This window comes from Sus scrofa, chromosome 10, assembly GCF_054392235.1.
Source record: "Sus scrofa isolate SSC_HxYL_T2T_F1_AM1 chromosome 10, Sscrofa_HxYL_maternal_Yorkshire_Landrace_v2.0, whole genome shotgun sequence".
NCBI classification, from domain to species: Eukaryota; Metazoa; Chordata; class Mammalia; order Artiodactyla; family Suidae; genus Sus; species Sus scrofa.
Window position 1 is genome coordinate 58,133,274 of NC_139392.1, and position 19,067 is coordinate 58,152,340.

The following is a 19,067-nucleotide window of genomic DNA, read 5'->3' on the forward strand; positions in this document are numbered from 1 at the left end:
TAGTGTTCCCTCCTCTTCAATTTTTTGGGACAGTTTGAGAAGAATCAGTATAAGTTCTTTGTATGTTTGGGAAATTTTGCCTGTGAAGCCATCTGAGCCTGGACTTTTGTAGGGAGTTTTTAATTTTTTTTTTTTGGCTGACATGTGGAAGTTCTCAAGCCAAGGATCGAAACCCATGCCACAGCATGGACCCAAGCCACTGCAGTGACAGTGCTGGATCCTAAACCTGTTGCACCACAAGAGAACACCACTGTAGGGAGTTTTTAAATTATAGGTTCTATTTCACTTTTAATAATCAGTCTGTTCAAATTATCCATATCTTGATTCAGTTTTGGTGGGCTGTATGTTTCTAGAAACTTGTCCATTTCTTCTAGGTTGTCAAATTTGTTGGCATGTAATTGTTCATAGTGTTCTCTTAGGGTTTTTTTTGCATTTCTGTGGTGATGGTTGTCATGTCTCCTTTTTCATTTCTTATATTGTTTATTTGGGTTCTCTTTCCTTTCTTCTTGGTGAGCCTGGCTAGAGGTTTTTCATTCTTGTTTAGCCATTTAAATTTTTAAATAATTGTATTTCTCCCCTTGTTTAGTTTTCTAGAAGGTAGTAAAGAGAATTTCATTCACTCTTGTAGGTTTGGTTGCATGGAGATAAGAAGAGGAAAGAGGCAGGGCTGGTCTTCTCTCACCTCTTAATTCTTTATTCTCCTCCATAGCTTTTATGACCTCCAAATATCCTATATATTTCACTCATTTGTTTTGATTTTATACCTTTTCACTCCATTAGAATGTGTCCTCCATACAGACAGAATTTATTGTACTCACGTCTAAATCTGTGCCTGATCCCTATTAAGGACTCAAAAATTTTTTGTTAATGGAATTAATTAATCCTCTTGATAGAAGCGGCTGTTCTAATCAATTCCAGAGTCCCTGAATTTGTTCCAGATGTTGAAAGACAGAGGCTGAGTTGTAGGACCTGAGATTTTCAAACTATTAAGTCCTAGAAAATGCTGTAGTATTCAGATTATTGCCCTTTTAAACCAATACTTTGATGGCATGAATGTGATGGCTGGGCCTGGCTGTTTGCCTTCACATCTACCTCAAAGGTTGGGATCACTGGAGTTCCCACTGTGTCGCAATGGGATCAGTTGTGTTTTGGGAGCGCTGGAACATAGGTTCCATCCCCAATGGGTTAAGGATCCAGTGTTGCTGCAGCTGCAGCTTAGGTGGCAACTGTGCCTGGGATCTGATCCTTGGTCCAGGAACTCCATAAGCCATGGGGCAGCCAAAAAAAAAAAAAAAAGTTGGGGATCATAATTCATTCATTCAGACAGACAGAAAGTCAATCTTTATCAATAATTAGCTCTGGGGATAAGAAGCTGAACAAGACGTACAGGCCCACACCCTCATAAATCTTATCATCCATAACTGATCAACATTTTTTTTGTGTAGGGGGGTTTATTTATCTGTTTATGTCTCTTCCAATCTGTGAAGAAGCATTCTTAGCTTAACTACTTGCTTTATAATTTAAAAAATTTTATTTTATTGAAATACAGTTGAATTTACAATGTTGTATTAGTTTCTGCTCTACAGAAAAATGATTCAGTTTATATACGTTCCTTTTCAAATTCTTTTCCATTATGGTTTGCCACAGAATATTGAATATAATTCCCTATGCTATACAATAGGATTTTTTTTTTTTTGACAGCATGCAGAAGTTCTCAGGCCAGGTATCCAACCCAAGCTATAGCTGTGGGCTGAGCCACAGCAGGGATGACACCAGATCCTTAGCCACCAGGAAACTCCTGGACTTTGTTGTTTATCTCTTCTATAGGTAACAGTTTGCATCTGTTAACCCCAAACTCCCAACCTCTCCCACCCCATGTTTTATAATATAATTGTGCAGCCAGAGCCTTCAGTGAGTTCTTCAAGGTGAAGGCCGCTGCCACAGTAGCTTTGTCAGGCTCAGGTGCTGAGGTTGAGCTTCTTGTTGGCACAGGTCCCTGGTGCTACCTGTGGTTCACTATGTCAAGGTCATGTCAAGGAAAACTTTTGCTTTTATTGGCAACATGGGGTCAATGATGCCAGATCAATATGAGGGAAAGACAGGGTAGGGGTATATATGATGGAAGAAAAAAAAAAAAAAAGGATAGAAAATTTCAGACTTAAAGAGTGCCACCTCCTGATTTTTCTGCTACCCGCTCTCATCTCTTCTCTGATAAGGGGTCTAGTGGTGAGTGTGTCACTAGTACCTTGTATTGATTTCTTCCATGACCACATCCAGGAAATGGAGGGGGATGCCAGGAGCTTAGTGATTCTGTATGACTTAGCAACAACATATATGAAAAGAATTACGGTTGTTGGTCTACTGTAAACTCAGAGTGAATTGACATTGAGATGAGGCTGTTGAAGAGGAGCAACAACTATGTCCAAAGTGAGGCTGGTGATGGTCTCCTTACCTGTGACAACCCCTGGGCCCCCGTGCGTGAGGAAACACAGATGAGATAAGAATATACCCAGGGCGAAGGCACACAACTGTTTCATAGGGGGAGCAGTTAAAATAACTGGGATGTTTATTTTAGAGAAGACTCAGAAGGACCAGAAGTGCTGTCTTCAAATGACAGAAGGGCTCTCCATGTGGGAAAAGCATTAGCTCATTCTGGACCCCCAGGTCTTAGAACAAGGATGGCCAGGTGGAATGACTTCCTACAGGCAGGGTATTCAAAGATGGTAGCCTGGGGAGCTGCCTCTGAACCTCCCTTCATGTCCCCTGAGGAAGAAGGCAAGTACCAGTTTGAATCCAGTGATCTCAGATATCTATTGAAGCCAGTCTAGGGCATGGCAAGCAGATACGCTGACCAGATAGAAGAGAAAATGACAGCTCTCATTGGGTCCACCTTCTATGATCCTATTTGCCTTCAGTTCATTTTATTCCCTCAGATTTAAATATTGGGAGTCTGTATTAAAATATCTGTCTTTAATGATACTTAAAATATTTAATGATATGTGAAATAAAAATACATGCATCTATCCATCTATAGATTATAATGCAAGGAATTCATATATGTAGATTATGTATTATAATCTCTCTGTATATATAGATTATAAGACAAGCATTCAGGACAGCCTGAATGATGATTTAAAAAGAATACTTGAGTCAATTCTAATGTATCATATGAACTATTATGCAGTTATTATAGACCATAGTTAGGTCTATGTCTGCTACCCTAGACGGATGGGTAGGATATGGAGTTAAATGAGAAAAGCAAGAGAACCCTATGCAGTATGATCTCATTTTGTGAGAATAAATTATATTTTAAAATTACCTATGGAATCATGTTGGCATATGCTTTGTATGAGGATGGCAAAAGTGGGGAAGAATAGTGATAACCTGGTTGTTAATAGTGCTTGGAGAGTTTTGGGTGGGGTGGGGACAGAAGGGGCAGGAATAGAGACGAAGTGAACGAAAGTGAAAGAGAAAGTGTCATCTGTCTGTCAATCGTCCATCTATGTGTCTATCATCTATCATCTGTCTGTCTCACTAGCTTCATTGGTTGTGCTTAAACATGTATTGATTTTGAAACTTTAATAAAAGAAAGAGAAAGAAAAATGTCTTCCCTTTTATGCCATTTTCATTTTTTTATTGCTCTGTTGCTCTTATAAAAACTATCTCAACTTTTCTATTAAGAACCCTCCAAAGGTTTTATAATTTAATAAAAATGCCATTACTTTTCATTCTGTAGAGGTGGTGATTTAAGCAAATTAAAAGAAGTCTGGGGAATACGTACAGATAAAATATTTTGAGTCAAAACTGAGTTTCCAGATATTGTGAAAGATCACAATAAGAATTATTTGTATTTTTCTTCATGGTTTCTTTGCTGTATAAGAGATGTCCATTTTCTCCTAGTGTTCCAGGAAAATGTTCCCATTCTTAAATCTAAGGAACACAGGGTCAGATTAGGAGCACCCAACTCAGTTAAGAAATTCACTAGTTTCTGGTAGGGAAGTAGAGCATTGAATGGAGGGTTCTGCCATCTGTGTGTCTGGGTGGGTGTATTTTTAATCAGTTTCCTCTGCTGAGATTTCCAGCAAGATGCTGTGGTGTTTTCCTATGATTTGGATGCTTTCTTTCAAACTATTTTAAAGAATTATTTTTAAAGAATATTAAATTATCCTCATTATACACCCATATTTGATGCAGATAGCCCTTTCTACATAAAGAATGTGTCTACATACAGAATAGTTGTAGAATTTGGCCGGCAATTTAACCCCTGCTTATTATGAAAGAGAATTTGGGGGAGAATAGGATGTTGTTTCATTTTCACATTTGAGTGTAGATTTAAAGCTGATCCCAAGCAACAGAGGCAAATAATGACTGAGTAGGTCAGATACATAGAAATAATAATGCTAACTAACCATTATATATCTTTGGTTTTAAGATGCTCATTTTATATACTAACTGAAATATGAATGCATCTTACTAGTGTGCATTTTCTACGTTAATATTGCAAGTGTAAACAGTGGTTTTATAATTAAAGGTATCAGAAATCCTTTAGAGGAAGTTCCTGTTGTTGTGCAGTGGAAATGAATATGACTAGTATCCCTGAGAATGCGGGTTCAAACCCTGGCCTCACTCAGTGGGTCGGGGATCCGGCATTGCTGTGAGCTGTGGTGTAGGTCACAGACTCGCTTCAGATCTCGTATTGCTGTGGTTGTGGTGTAGACCAGCAGCTACAGCTCCAGTTTGTCCCCTAGCCTGGGAACTTCCATATGCTGTGGGTGCAGACCTAAAAAGCAAGAAAGCAAGAAGGAAGGAAGGACGGACGGACGGAAGGACGGACAGACGGACGGACGGAAGGAAGGAAGGAAGGAAGGAAAGAAAGAGAAAGAAATCCCATAGAATCCTCTTAGCTTGTTATTGAGTTCTGGGTATTTTAATGCAGTTAGAACATTCCAGAATCATGAATCTCAACCAAAATTTCAGTCTGCATAGTGCTATCCTGATTCAGATAAAGCAAGAAGTTGTAAATGTGTTTCTTTTCATGCTAAAAACTGCCTCATTTATAGATAACACTAAGATAATACAACAATTGTACAAAGTAGGGTCTATGTATGGCTGACTCCATTTTTCAAATCTTGATTTCAGTTCAAAAGTTTCATCCCTTTCAGAAAACTAGTCATGTGCAATGACATTTTTCCACCTCACAGGCTAAAAGATATTTCACTGGGCCAAAACCCTGAATGGTACTTATGAAAAATTTATCTCTCAGAAGGGGGTGGGAAGAATCAGAAGAGAAAATGTTATTTTGAAGCCATGACCCAGAAAGAAGGAAAGTGCTGTGACGTGGAAAGGTGTCCTGACTAGATTGCCTATGTCCCGTGTCTGCTTTCAGCGTCTTGTCACGCATTTCCATTGAGTTCCGTGGTCACTGTTGCTTGGGCATAATATCTGTTCTTTCAGAAGACCACCCCTCCCCCCAAGCTAGGCTTCATGGCTGAGTCTCCTGTGTGTGTTTGAGTCCATGGTCTCTTGCTGCTTTTCTCATGCTTTTTCTTTATGATGTTTCAGCTCATCCACCATACACCATGTGCTTTAGAGTGAAATTCTACCCACACGAACCCTTGAAGATTAAAGAAGAGCTCACCAGGTATTTTTTGTTTGTATGTTGAACATGCACCTTGAGCCAGCCAGGGCCCCCGAGTCTTACTCCTCTCGAGAGCAGAGTGTCTCCACCAAGCCAGCGCTCAGCTCAGCGTTCCGGCTTGGGATGTTTCTCTTGCTGTTAATTGTCTGGGGATTTTTCAAGCCCTTGTCATTGGGAGTGTAATTAACTGCACAGAAAAGCAGTGGGGATAAGGAGGAGGTGCTCTCTGAAGACATCTGGCGGGGGATGCTAAAAATAAAGAGAAGATAACTGTCTTCAGGAGATGGCAAATTCAGATCTAGCGCAGGCCCCCAGACCTGTCTTTTGAATCTAAGCTTCCCTGGGAGGGAAGAGATCCCTTGACAGAATGGACTGTGTGTCATCCCGCATTCTGCTTGCTAAGTGACCAACCCCCTGGGCTGGCTTCTATCTCCTTATAGACCCTCCTTAGCCTAACTTTCTGCCATTTGCGGTTCTCCTGCCTCCTCCCTCCTGGTCTCCCTCTGCCAGGACCACGTGCAAAGAGTCCCCTTTCTGGGAATTTGGCTTCTGTGAACAGCCATAGCCAATGCCAGCTGAGCGGGGTACCAGGATGGCCAACTCAGTGGATGGAGAAGAGCCTGTGTGTGCTTAGCCTTTAATGAGGCTCTGATTTGGTGACCAGGAAAAAAAAAAATAATCGTGTCTAGTTATCTTTCAAAATAATCTGCATGGTCCGAGTACAGCAGAGAAGCAAAGGCAGGTGCCTCTGACCATTGTGTGTGGGGGCATGTGCTAGGCTCTTGGATATTGGGCTCTGTCATTAGCCAGTAATGCTCCACTGCAGTGGCAGAAGGTGACATTGGGATGGAGCTGTTCTCTGTTATTGACCTGTGTGTCGCCATTGGTGGAGGTTTGCACTTGGCAGTGGGAGAGAGTGTGTGTGTGGAAAGGAGGGAGAAGTAGATAATGGACATTATAAGTGGTGGTCGATGCTTTGTGGCTGGTGGCTTTTTAAAAAAAAATTAAGGTAAAATCCACATAAGGTAAATTATTTTCACCATGTCAAAGCATACAGTTCAGGGAGTTCCCATAGTGGAACAATGGGTTAAGAACCCAACTAGTATTCATGAGGATGTGGGTTCAGTCCTTGGCCTCGCTCATTGGGTTAAGGATCTGGCATTGCCATGAGCTGTGGTGTAGGCTGCAGACGGAGCTTGGATCTGGCATTGGTGTGTCTGTGTTTGTTGTAGGCCAGCAGCCGTAGCTCTAAATCTACCTCTAGCCTGGGGAGAGCCAGAAGCTGTAGCTCCAATTCTACCTCTGCCACACCTGTGGCCCTAAAAAGCAAAAAAAAAAAGCAAACCAACAAAAATATTTACCAAAAAGGACATTTGAAATCATTTTTTAATCCTTCTTTTATCTCTTCAATTACAAATTCATCTTCCAATCCTTTAGCTTTCTGTGACTTTTCTAAGTGCTATATACAACTGAATGTAATAAAAGCATGTTGGCTTTAAATTTTTTAGTTAGAACCATTTTTAAATTCATGTTACCTAGAGAAGCTTATTATTAATGGTGACATAATAATGTTTGCCGCAGATGCTCTTGTATTTTTGTTGCTTAATTCTTTCATGAAGGGAAGGGTGAGACTAAAGGAAAAATATATCATCATCTTTATTATTATTGGTGGCTATTGTATTAAAAATGAGTATCTGAATCTGAAGCCATTTGCAAGGCTCAGTGGATTATGTGAAATCCATAATAATCTGTGATTATCTCTAGAGTTCACTATTATGAGCAAAGCCCAAAACTCAGCTGTTGTAAAAGCTGATTTTCTTTTCTCAGGAAGCTTTTGTCAAACTCACATTCTGAGTTATGGGATCAGAACCCAAACTTCTCATTCATCAGTAAATAATTATTTTCACTACTAATCTCACCAAAACTTGGGAAAAATGCTTTGTTCCATACATACACTCCATACTTAGAAAAGAAACTTGATGGCATTTGGTCTGGTAGTTTAGTCTTTAAGAAAGGAGAGATTTCAGGAGATCCCATCATGGCTCAGTGGTAACGAACCCAACTAATATCCATGTGGACGTGAGTTCGATCTCTGGCCTTACTCAGTGGGTTGGAGATCTGGCATTGCTGTGAGCTGTGGTGTAGGTAGCAGACGTGGCTCGGATCCTGTGTTGCTGTGGCTGTGGTGTAGGCTGGCGGCTGCAGTTCCAATTCAACCCCTAGCCTGGGAACTTTCAAATGCTGTGGGTGTGGCCCTAAAAAGACCAAAAGAAAAAAAAAAAGAGAGAGAGTGATTTCATCATTTCAAGTATTTGTGTGATTTGGTGTTCTGAATGGTTGAGGGCCATGGTCCTCCAAGTCAGGTCCCCGGATGAGCAGCAGCAGCAGCTGGGAACTTGACCCCTGCCCCAGACTTGGGATGGGGCCCTCAGTCTGTATTTTCATAAGCCCTCCAGGTAATTTTTTTTTTTTTTTTTTTTTTTTTTTTTTTTTTTTGCTTTTTAGGGCTGCACCTGCAGCATATGGAAGTTCCCAGGCTTTGGGATCGAATCAGAGCTACAGCTGCAGGCCACAGCCACAGCCACGGCAACTCTGGATCCGAGCGGCATCTGCAACCTACGCCACAGCTCTCAGCAACACCAATCCTTAGCCCACTGAGTGGGGCTGGGGATCCAACCTGCATCCTCTTGGATACCTGTCAGATTTGTTTCCTCTGAGCTGTGACGGGAACTCCCTTCCAGGTAATTTTAAAGCATGTCAAGGCCGAAGAACTGCTATGCGAAAGCAATTGGATTTTCAAAAGTGTTGTTTCTTTCAGCAGATATTAAAGTGGACAGTTCAATGGGTTTAGTATATTCATGAATTTGTGCCACTGTCACTGTTATCTACTTCAGAATATTTTGATCACCACTAGCACAAAGGTGGTCCTTTCCTCAGTTTCCCCTCCCCCGCCCTTGGCAGCTACTAAGCTACATTTCTATCTCCATAGAATTGCCTCTTCTGAAAATTTTATACAAATGAAATCATACAATATGTGGCCTTTTAGGTCTGGCTTTTCACTTAGCAGGGTTTTTTCAAGGTTCATCTGTGTTGTAGCATGAATCAGTAAGTACTTCCCTCTTTTTACGGCTGAATAATATTCCACTGGATGGATATGTTTCTTTCCTTTGTCCTTTCGTCAGCTGATGGGCATATAGGCAGTTTCCATGATTCAACTGTTATGAATAATCCTGCTGTGAACACTCATGTACTTGTTTTTGTGAGGACCCAGATTCTGATTCAGTTGGGCCTGCTGTGGGGTCCACACTGATATTGTTTAAAAGCCTTCCCCCCACCCCACCCCTGTAATTCTAATGTACAGTCAGGCTGAGAGCCTCTGGTTTAGAACCTGATTACTCAAGTGTGGTCCACGGGCCTGCAGCTCAGCATCTCGGGGGAGCTTATTAAAACTGTGGACTCCTGGGCCCCACCCAGACCCACTGAACCGGAATCTGCCTTCTCACAGCATCTCAATTCACGTGTTCACTGAAGTGTGAGAGGCGGCAGTTTAGGGAGATATTCTGGGCCCTTGTCTACCAAGTGTCATACTGTTCTTTGACAAAATACACACAAACTCCAGATGAGAAATTTCTTCATGTCCTGCACACAATTCCATAGAGTTGGGGACAGAGAGTATCATTGAGCCTCCACTGTGTCCCCAGTGCCTGATACTGTCATGGCACAGAGCAATGGTGAGATAAAGGTTCATCAGACAAGAGTGCTGGACTCTTCGGTGCTTCTGTGTGTTGCGAGATGCTGAGCTCCAGTGCCCTGGGGTGGGTGGCAGCACCTGAGTCATCTGAGCACCTCAGTCACACCCTCTGAGCAGGGTTGTGCAGGAGGCTTCTCAGGCCGAATGAAGATCAGGTTACTTGAGGATTTCCCTGGTGGCTCAGTGGGTTAAGAATCCAGCATTGTCACTGTAGCAGCTTGGGTCACTGCTGTGCCATGGGTTTGATCTCTGACCCAGGAACTTCCACATGCCACAGGTATAGCCAGAAAAAGAGAAAAGAAGTTTAAAGTTCTAAAAAAAAAAAAAAAATCAGGTTACTTTAGCCCCAAGGTAGTGACTGGGACCAGTTGGTGGTGCCCCACTGAGCCCCAAGTACCTGGAAAGAAAAAAATAAAAAAAAAATTTAAAAGCTTGCTTTTTGAGACTTAAACTCTAAAATAAACAGGATCTGTACCCATCTGCAGAATTACTTTAATCAGAAACAATAGACCCCAGCCCTGAGCCTTCAGTGAAAAAAATCAACCTGACTAAGAAACATGAGGAGATCTGAAGAAGGCTTAACCAGCATGAAGGCACAGAGGGGACAGTGACAAGTCGCACCTGAGCCAGGGGCTGCAAACTTGCCTATCCCCTACTTCACCCCCCAATCAGACCCATGCATATTTTTCGCTTGGCACTACAGTGTTTTCAAAAATAGATTTTGCTGTAACATTTAAAATGCAAAGGATTTCACTTCTGAAACTGTCTCTGTGATGCTCTGGAAAAGCTGGTGGTGTGGGGCTGTCTTCCTTGGGGGCGCTGGGCTGGAGCTGCACGGCGGTGACCCCTTCAAGGGGGCCAGTGCTCCACTCTGCTTCCCGACCCCCGCCCCCAGCCCATGTCACTCAGTATCAAGCTTGCCTGGCCCTGTGGTCACCAGAGTTCGCCATCGCTGTCCCTGGAGAGGGGAGAGGACTCTAAACCAAGGCCAGCTCTAGCTGGGGATATGTTGGCTTCCTGGCCTCAAAACCAAGTCTTTTCAGGATTGATTCATGCCTTCCTCAGTGGGTTAGCAATCCAGCATTGCCTTGAGCTGCGGTGTAGGTCACAAATGCGCCTCGGATCTGGCGTTGCTGTGGCTGTGGTGTAGGCTGGCAGCCGCAGCTCCGATTTGACCCCTAGCCTGGGAACCTCCATGTGCTGCGGGTGCAACCCTAAAAATGAAAAAAAAAAAAAAAAGATTAACATGAGTCTGTCTGCCCTGGAGCCTGGTCTCCATATACCAAGCCCGTTTCCTGACTCATTTCACAGAGAACTTGGGCAGCCTGAGCTTCAGGAGCTGGTGTCGGGGGTATGATTCTCATCGTGCGGGACTTCCTGCAGGGGGTGGTAGCTGCTGGGCCCTGTGGCTTCCCTTGGTCCTTCCCATGTCTCTTTGGAAAGGGCCAGCCACACACCAGGTTTGGGAAGCTGCCTGACACTTCAGATTTTCTGAACTTGGTTTTCCTCTGCTTCCCCTCTGAGGAGCTTGGGTGGGGCTCTGGTAACCGCGGGGGATGGAGCATGAACAGTCCCTTCTTGAGACCTCGGCCAAAACTTAGGGTGACTCTTTCTCCTATTGTTTTGCAGGTACCTTCTGTACCTGCAGATTAAAAGGGATATTTTCCATGGTCGACTGCTCTGCTCCTTTTCAGATGCTGCCTACCTGGGTGCCTGCATCGTTCAAGGTAAGTGTGGCCATGGCTTCCCACCCCCACATTGTCCTGGACAGGAGAGCCTGTGCTGTTCAGAGCCTCCCTCCTCCCCAACCTGCTCCCATCCTGCCTGTGTCATGGTTGGCAGTCAGGCAGGGCTGGTACTTGGCAATGGAGCCCCTGTTCCTCCTCCCTCCCAAACCAGTGGGATCCTAGTAGAAGGCTGGGCTGGGTGGTGACAGCGGCTTCTATAAGAGCTCTTCGGGGTCCCCAGGTTGAGCTCAGAGTCTCTCAAAGGGGCCAGAACATGTGACTTTATAAAAAGCTCTGAAGGGGGAGTTCCCTTCGTGGCACAGCAGAAACGAATCTGACTAGGATCCCTGAGGATTCAGGTTTGTTCCCTGGCCTTGCTCAGTGGGTTAGGGATCCAGGGTTGCCGTGAGCTGTGGTGTAGGTCGCAGATGTGGCTCAGATCCCACATTGCTGTGGCTGTGGGGTAGGCCAGCAGCTGCAGCTGATTGGACCCCTAGCCTGGGAACTTCCATAGGCAGCAGGTGCGGCCCTAAAAAGCAAAAAATAAAAATAAAAAAATAGAAAGCTCTGAAGGGATATGGGGTGTTCTAGGCACTGAGCTCTGACCCCTGCCAGGCGCAGGGCATGATGGGTATATTGAGGTAGAATCTATGTCCAGGAAGGTAGGTGTCAAACAGGTATCATTTCAAACATTTGCAGTGAAGTGTCGAAACATTTGTACATATATATTCACACGAGTGGTATGTGTATATATTGGCACATGCAGTTGGGTCTAATTCTTCAGCTTCTCCAGCCACTGAGCATGGTGAAGAGAGCACCAGCCTCACAGCCTGTCATTCCTCCATTTGAACCATACTCCCCTTTCCTGACGGTTTCACCGCAGACCATGATTTAAACTCTTTAAGCTTCAGTGTCATCAGGGATTGAATGAGATGCTCATACCTCCTTCACTTGCTGTGCGAAGATTTCATGAGACCTAAGCCCCAGAGGGTAGAGCAGTGGGAAGCAGGAAGTGCATAGGACACAAGGTTGGCTTCTGGATGTTTCCACCTGTGAGGAAAAACAAACAAACAAACAGGAAGGCAGGGCCCAAGGCAAAGCATCACCATGGGGTTGGGCCCTGGACCCAAGTGAAGAACTGCTCAGGTGTTCTGTTCCCCTGAGCCAGTTGGGAGGCAGCTGGACCTGTTTGGGGGGACCCAGGTGGCATGAATGCTGATGAGATGTTTACAGAGAAGGGGAGGTGGGGAGGGGAGATAGGAGAAGAGAGGAGGGATGGAGAGAGAGGGAGGCAGGAAAGGAGGAGGGAGAGATTACCAAGTGACCAATGCCACCTTTATAGGGTCTTGGAATAACAAAGGAGCTTATGATGGGGGCACAATCGTCTCTCTGATCACAATTCCAAGCTTCATTCACAGCTTAAGAGGGACACCCATCATTCTCCTGGGTAGGTCTCACTGTCACTCACCATTGCCCCCACAGGATGCTCTGTGCTGTGAACTTGCTCCCAGGACAAAGCTGTGTGTGCTTTCTGAGAATTCAAGTCTGTGTTGCTTCTCCCCTCCCCCGGGAGCATCCCAGTTCCCCTCGGCAGATTTTGGCAGCAGTGTTGAAACCCGTGGAGATATCCAAGTTCTAAGTCAGAATGACAATGATACCCTGGTGGGAAATAGTTCTTCCACCTACCCCGAGGCAGAGTGTGTGCTTCTGAAAGCTGCCTCTCTTACATGGAGCTCAGGGATGTTCAGGTCCCGTGGGTCTTCTTCCCTGGGAAGTCTGCAAGTTCCTGGTTAGAGGCACTGTCTTCCATAAGGGGAAAGCAGATCAATGCTAATCTGAGTAGCAGTCTGGCACAAGAGGATTTCAGGATGCATTTAGGCATTAGTGAATGATGGTCAGTTCCCCAAGGACAAGCTCAGTGTGGATCTGTAATGGGAAACTCTCCATCCTGTTTTATGTTTGAAATAAAGCCACAAAGGCTCCATCCAGAGATTCAGGCCCTATATTTTATTCCTTGTTGCTATTAGCACTAACTGTACACACAGAGAGGAGAGATGGAAATGGACTGGAAGGCCTGAAAAAAAAAAATCCAAAAACCTTTCAGCTCTAAAAGCAGCCATGTCCATGGGCCATTTGTAGCAAATCCAGTAAAAGCTGGATTCATAAAGTCCTCTCTCTGCTGCTCGGGGCGATATTACAGCAGTTCTAGAGATCATTACAAATGCAGATAAAGATCTGCTTTGTCAGAACTGCTTATGCTTACAGAGAGTGATAGGGAGTGTGGAGTGAGTGATTAGAAAGCATAGGACATGTGACTTTTTATTGACTTCTAGTTTGCTAGTGCTCTTTGAAGGAGCATGTTTTGAGCTTCAGTATATTCTGGGCATATAAAACAGGCAGCCACCCAGAGTTTCGCTATCTGTACATTCTGAAAACAGTGAGCATATTCAATACATGTGATGCATTGTCTTTTGTAACACAAATTGCAAAACAAACACACATAAAACCATAGGGATCTCTTTATATCACTTCTTGGTACACATATCTTCTCTGTTCCTTCTAAAAACAGCATCATGGCAGGATTTTCTTATCTCCTCTGCCTGGTGTGTTCAATCCCGGTGGGTGTGTGGCTCCTTCTAGATATTCAGAAGTCAGATGGCACTTCCTCCGAGAAGTCTTCCTGGACTACTACTATGTATTGTTTTACTTTGAGAAAAATATTAAAGATAAATTTTACCAAGCCTTGAGCATGCCCATTCAAGTGACACTGAGTGACCCTGAGACTTCTAGAGCCTTATACAACCCCTTGTGGACTGTTTGAGAACTTCACCTGGGTCTCAAAGGTGATTTTGCAATCCATTTTTGAACTAATCAGAAATTTGGGGAAAATTCCCCTTCTCCATATTACATCTGTCCCTATCCCTTTCAGCTGGGGGCTGACTCACTGACTTTTCTTAAGGAACAAGAATCTCCTTTGCCTGGTTGGTAATAAACCCTGCATCTAGTAGCCTCTCTCCACACATCATTATTTCTCATGCCCCTGTTTTGTTGTCTTTTAAGCACTTATATCTGAAATTATCTCATTGTGTTGTTTGGGGGCTGACTAGGCATTGCCCCTTATGTCGAATCTAAATTCCATGGAAATAGGACTGAAGGTCTTTTTCACCTCCTTCCTCCCATGTCTGGCACACAGTAAGCTCTCCTCTCAATATGTTAAGTGAACCAGAGCCCTTGCCTGAATTGCCCCAGTGTATACCTTATCTCTGTCCATGGAAAAGGGTGGTTGGTTCATTACCTCATCCATTTCTTTTTCTTTCTTTCTTTCTTTTTTTTTTTTTTTTTTTTTTTTTTGGTTTTTTTAGGGCCACACTCACGGCATATGGAGGCTAGGGGTTGAACTGGTGCTATAGGCACTGGCCTACCCCATAGCCACAGCATCGCCAGATCTGAGCTGTGTCTGCAGCCTACACCACAGCTCACAGCAATGCCAGATCCTTAACCCACTGAGCAAGGCCAGGGATCAAACCTGCGTCCTTATGGATACTAGTCGGATCCATTTCTGCTGAGCTGCGACCAGAACTCCCTGTCTCATCCATTTCTTTGTTCATGTGTTCTCAGAACATTTATCGAAAAGTTCTGGGCAGCAGGCACTGCCATGTGAAGTCCCTGTCAGGGGCGGGAAGCAGACAATGAACAGACAGTCAGGAAGATGTTCGTGGTAATGTCTAAATAGAGGGACCCATGGGTCCCAGCTCTGCCCCCGGGAGTGCCCCACACCCAGCCAGGGTGGTCAGGGAAGGCTCCCAAAGGAGCTGATTCTGAAGGTGTAATGTCCTGTATCTCAAGTGTCTTTAGAAAGAATCCTCTCCACTTAGTGTGAGAATCTCTAGTTCCATCCATGTTGCTACCAATGGAATTATTTTGTGAGGTCAGAAAGAAAAAGACAAATACCCGAGGATATCCCTCATATGTGAATCTAAAATATGGCACAGATGATCCTATCTACAAAGCAGATACAGATCAAGGCCAAGAAGAGCAGACTTATGGTTTCCTGGGGGCCGGGGGGAGGGAGTAGATGGAGAGGAAGTTTGGGGTTGGTGGATGCAAACTGTTACATTTGGAATGGATGGGCAACGAGGTCCTACTGCACAGCACAGGGAACTGTGTGTGATTGGGTCGCTTTGCTGTCCAACAGAGATTGAAGAAACATTATAAATCAACTATACTTTAATAAAAAAATTTTTTTAAATGTAAAGAAGAAATATTCATAAAAAGGGTCTTTTATCTCTCTTAAAAAAAAGATTTTTCGCCAAAACAGGGGAAATGCCATGGCCATGCTGGCCCTTGACACTTACTGTCACCCAATCACACTCATCCTTTTGCTTCAACTCTTTGGAATTTTCTGAAAATTAAATTCGATTTAATTTTCCCCATTTCATTTCATCTTCATTTGAAATTCTCACCAAGCCATCCCATGTGCTGCATGTTATTTGCTGAAATTCACCCTCAACATTGCATGTAAGAGAGAGAACCCCAGGCTGCTTACCCATTTCCTCTTGGTATGGAAAACAACATTGCAAGTTAGAAGTCCTTAGTCATTTATAAACTGCCTTTTGCTTCAGGTGAAGTCAGAATGAAAAGCAGGCTTTAAGGAACAAGAAAGCCAGGCAGGTGATAGGGGTGGCATTGACATCGACCTTGTCCACAACCCTGTGCAGATTCCATGGTGTTTCTCTTCTTAGTTTGCAGCCATTTGCCAGGCTACTTGGTGATCATGTTTAGCAGAATGAGTCTGCTGAACCTCATGTTTCCTGCAAAGAGAAGTACCCATGACAATACCTGCCCTCCCCAGTCACTGTGCAAGCTGACATTTGCTTTGATCATGACCTAGTTTCATATGGGTGGTCCATTCCCATTAGAAAAGCAGGCACTGGGTTATACCATCTCCTTAATCTTTAGGTCCATAGCCAGCTCACAGGGGCATGTGTATGTGTGTGTGATGTGTGTGTTTGTGTGTATGTGTAGGTATGTTATGTTGTGTTTCTTTGGAAACGTAGGACTCATTAGCTCATGGCCCACTTTCATCACTGGCCCCTTTAGGCCCATCTATTGATTAATTGATTTCCCGTTTTTCATTATTCTCCATCCTTAAGGCAACATTACTGGATTCAGATGTATCTTTGACTTGGCATACAGCCTTATAAAACGACCAGTATTGTTTTGTGCCTATATACTCTAAAGTTACATAAATTAAATGGGGCTATGGAACTCATTCATTCCTTTTTATGCTGGGAACACTGTTTGGGGTATCTGTGTGTGTGTGTGTGTGTGTGTGTGTGTGTGTCTGTCTGTCTGTCTGTCTGTCTTTTTTTTAGGGCCGCACCTGCAGCATATGGAAGTTCCCAGGCAGGGGGTCGAATCAGAGCTACAGCTGCTGGCCTACAGCATAGCCACAGCAACACCAAATCTGAGCCTCATCTGTGACCTACACAGCAGCTCACAGCAATGCCAGATCCTTAACCCACTGAGTGGGAACAGGGATCGAACCCATGAGTCCAGATCACTACCTCTGAGCCACAAGGGGAACTTTTGGGGGATCAGTTTATGTTACTGGGTATATATCTATTTTGTTGCTTTTGATTGCTACAGAGTATCCAGTAGGGCACATCACCCACATCCTATTTATGGCTTCTAACAACAATGAGCACCCATGCTGCCTCCATATGGTTTTTTGCACCCAGAATTTTTGTAAAATATAAACCAGAATTTTTCTGGAAATGGGGTTGCTGGGTCATATTATTAGACTCATGACTTGCTCTCTAGAAGAGCTACAGGCATCAAGAATCTTCCAGACAGGTGTAAGTACTTCTGTTTCCTTGTGTCCCTGCCAACACATAAAATCATCTGACTTCCTAAACTTTTGGTTAATCTCATAGATGTAAAGTGACACCTTCTAGTTATAGTTTGCATATTTACATAGCTGGGTTACTGATGAGTTTGAGCTGCTCTCTGTTCACGACTGCTTTGTGTTTCTGCTTCTGTGAATTGGCTGTTGATATACCTTGACTATTTTCCTCTTGGAATTCCTGCCTATTTATTGATTGATTTGTAGGGATTTTTTTCCTTATTCTAGATATTAGCCCTTGTCAGATTTAGATTTTTCAAATATATTCTTTCAATTTAGTATCTGATCTACTATTTTGGCTGTGATGTCCTTCAGTGAACAGGACTATTTTATACTCTGGATATCAAATTAATGATTTTCCCCTCTATGGTTGATGGCATTTGGAGTCTTATTTTAAAAGTCCTTCTTCCTGTGGTATGCATTGTGGCTGGTTTTTAAGAACTCTGTAATTTGAACTGTGTTAAGAAGCCTTAAAGAGCTTTGCTCTCCTCCCAGTTTTGTCCTTTTACAGTCATTATATGATTCAACAATGAAGGGACAGTAGATACAAATTACAGAGCTGGATGTGATTTTGCAGATGTTCTCAAGGCATATTGATTTTTATCTACTTCTGAGTCATTTTGGTGATCAAAATGACTTCTTCCAATACAGTTTTCCCACCATTTTAAAATCTACTTTTCCAAGCCATTTATGGTTCAAGATACTTGCCCCTTCTGGCTCCTTTTCCTTAGCAATCTTGTGGAATCAGTTAGAAAATAGTTCCACTGCTAGAGCATCACCTTTACTGCTTTTGACTGTGATGGATACACATCCTAGGTCCATCCTTTCCTAGACCCTGTGGGTGACCAGAGGTGTGCTGGCATTTCTTTTTGCCCTTACAGACCCTCTGGAGGTACCCTATGTTAGAATCCAGCAACAACCTTATCAGGGATGCTCGACCATACTTAGATGCACACTCTTTAATTTGAAGAGCAATCTATTTGTTTTGAAGTGCAATCCTCTTGAGTGTCTTTATGCTGTGATTTTTCATTGAATGCACCACACTTGCACAAATGTCAGAGCAGGCAGCTCTAGTTCGGGAACCCTTTGACTCAGAGAAAAAGAACTCTGAAATTTTTGAGGAATACCCAGTGGTTTCCAACTGGAGGTGGTAACATCTCCTATCATGGGGAGCATTTGGAAACATTAGGGGGTATTTTGGGTGGTCACAAGAACTGGGTGTGCCACCAAAGCTTAATACCTAAAAGGTAGGGGTGCAAAATGTCTTATCATGTCTTGGAGGGTCTGAAACAATAATTATTTATGTCAGTAGTGCCCCATTGAGAAATAATGATTTAAATTCCTTTCTCGTATAGATGAAGAAGATGAGACCCAGAGAGTGTGGCACGTGCCCAGGTCTACAGAGTTAAATCTGAACTAGAATATGACCTTCTATAGACAGTCTTTCCATGGATACAAACACATATGGCTGGATGAAGTCTTTTTTTTTCTTTTTTTGAGTGGCAGGAGCCATTCCAGGTACACTCTGCTCCCATTGTTTTTAATCTTTCTCTTTATTTTTACTGCTTACAGCTGAGCTCGGCGATTATGATCCTGATGAGCATCCTGAGAATTACATCAGTGAGTTTGAGATTTTCCCCAAGCAGTCACAGAAGCTGGAAAGAAAAATAGTGGAAATCCATAAAAATGAACTCAGGTAATAGGGGCTAGACATCGCAGGGATGATAGAGGCGAGAAAGAGTTCTTACTTCAGGGAATGTGAAAATCATGTTGTGAAGTAAGAATATTTGTGATATATGGGTAGACTGTTTCAAATTGCAGAGCAATATTTCTGGGTGCCATGCAGGTCCTCTGTCAATGACAGTCTCAACAATGTGGTGTCCCCCAGTGGCTATTGATGAACCATCAGCAGTTATTAGAGCCATACATTTTCTTATGTGTTTTCAGTTTCTGAAAGTGAAATCTAGGATAAATAAGTCAGCCTTTCCATTGTGGATTTTACATTGCCTCTTCCCTTCCTGTGGCCATTACTGAAAATTTTGACCC

General features: G+C 43.4%; 1 protein-coding gene across 18 annotated transcripts in view; it reads left to right on the plus strand.

Annotated features, from left to right (window-relative positions):
- The window catches only part of FRMD3 (FERM domain containing 3), a 407,701-nt gene that overhangs the window by 281,273 nt on the left and 107,361 nt on the right, over positions 1-19,067 (plus strand). For 16 of the 18 annotated variants that reach the window (XM_021064660.2, XM_021064662.2, XM_084979808.1 and 13 more), the window contains 3 exons: positions 5,563-5,641; positions 11,019-11,116; positions 18,594-18,717. In XM_021064660.2, coding sequence (XP_020920319.1) covers positions 5,563-5,641; positions 11,019-11,116; positions 18,594-18,717 — 301 coding nt within the window. The remainder of the gene's footprint in view (positions 1-5,562; positions 5,642-11,018; positions 11,117-18,593; positions 18,718-19,067) is intronic. The other 2 variants (XM_084979818.1, XM_021064668.2) reach the window with 1 other exon arrangement.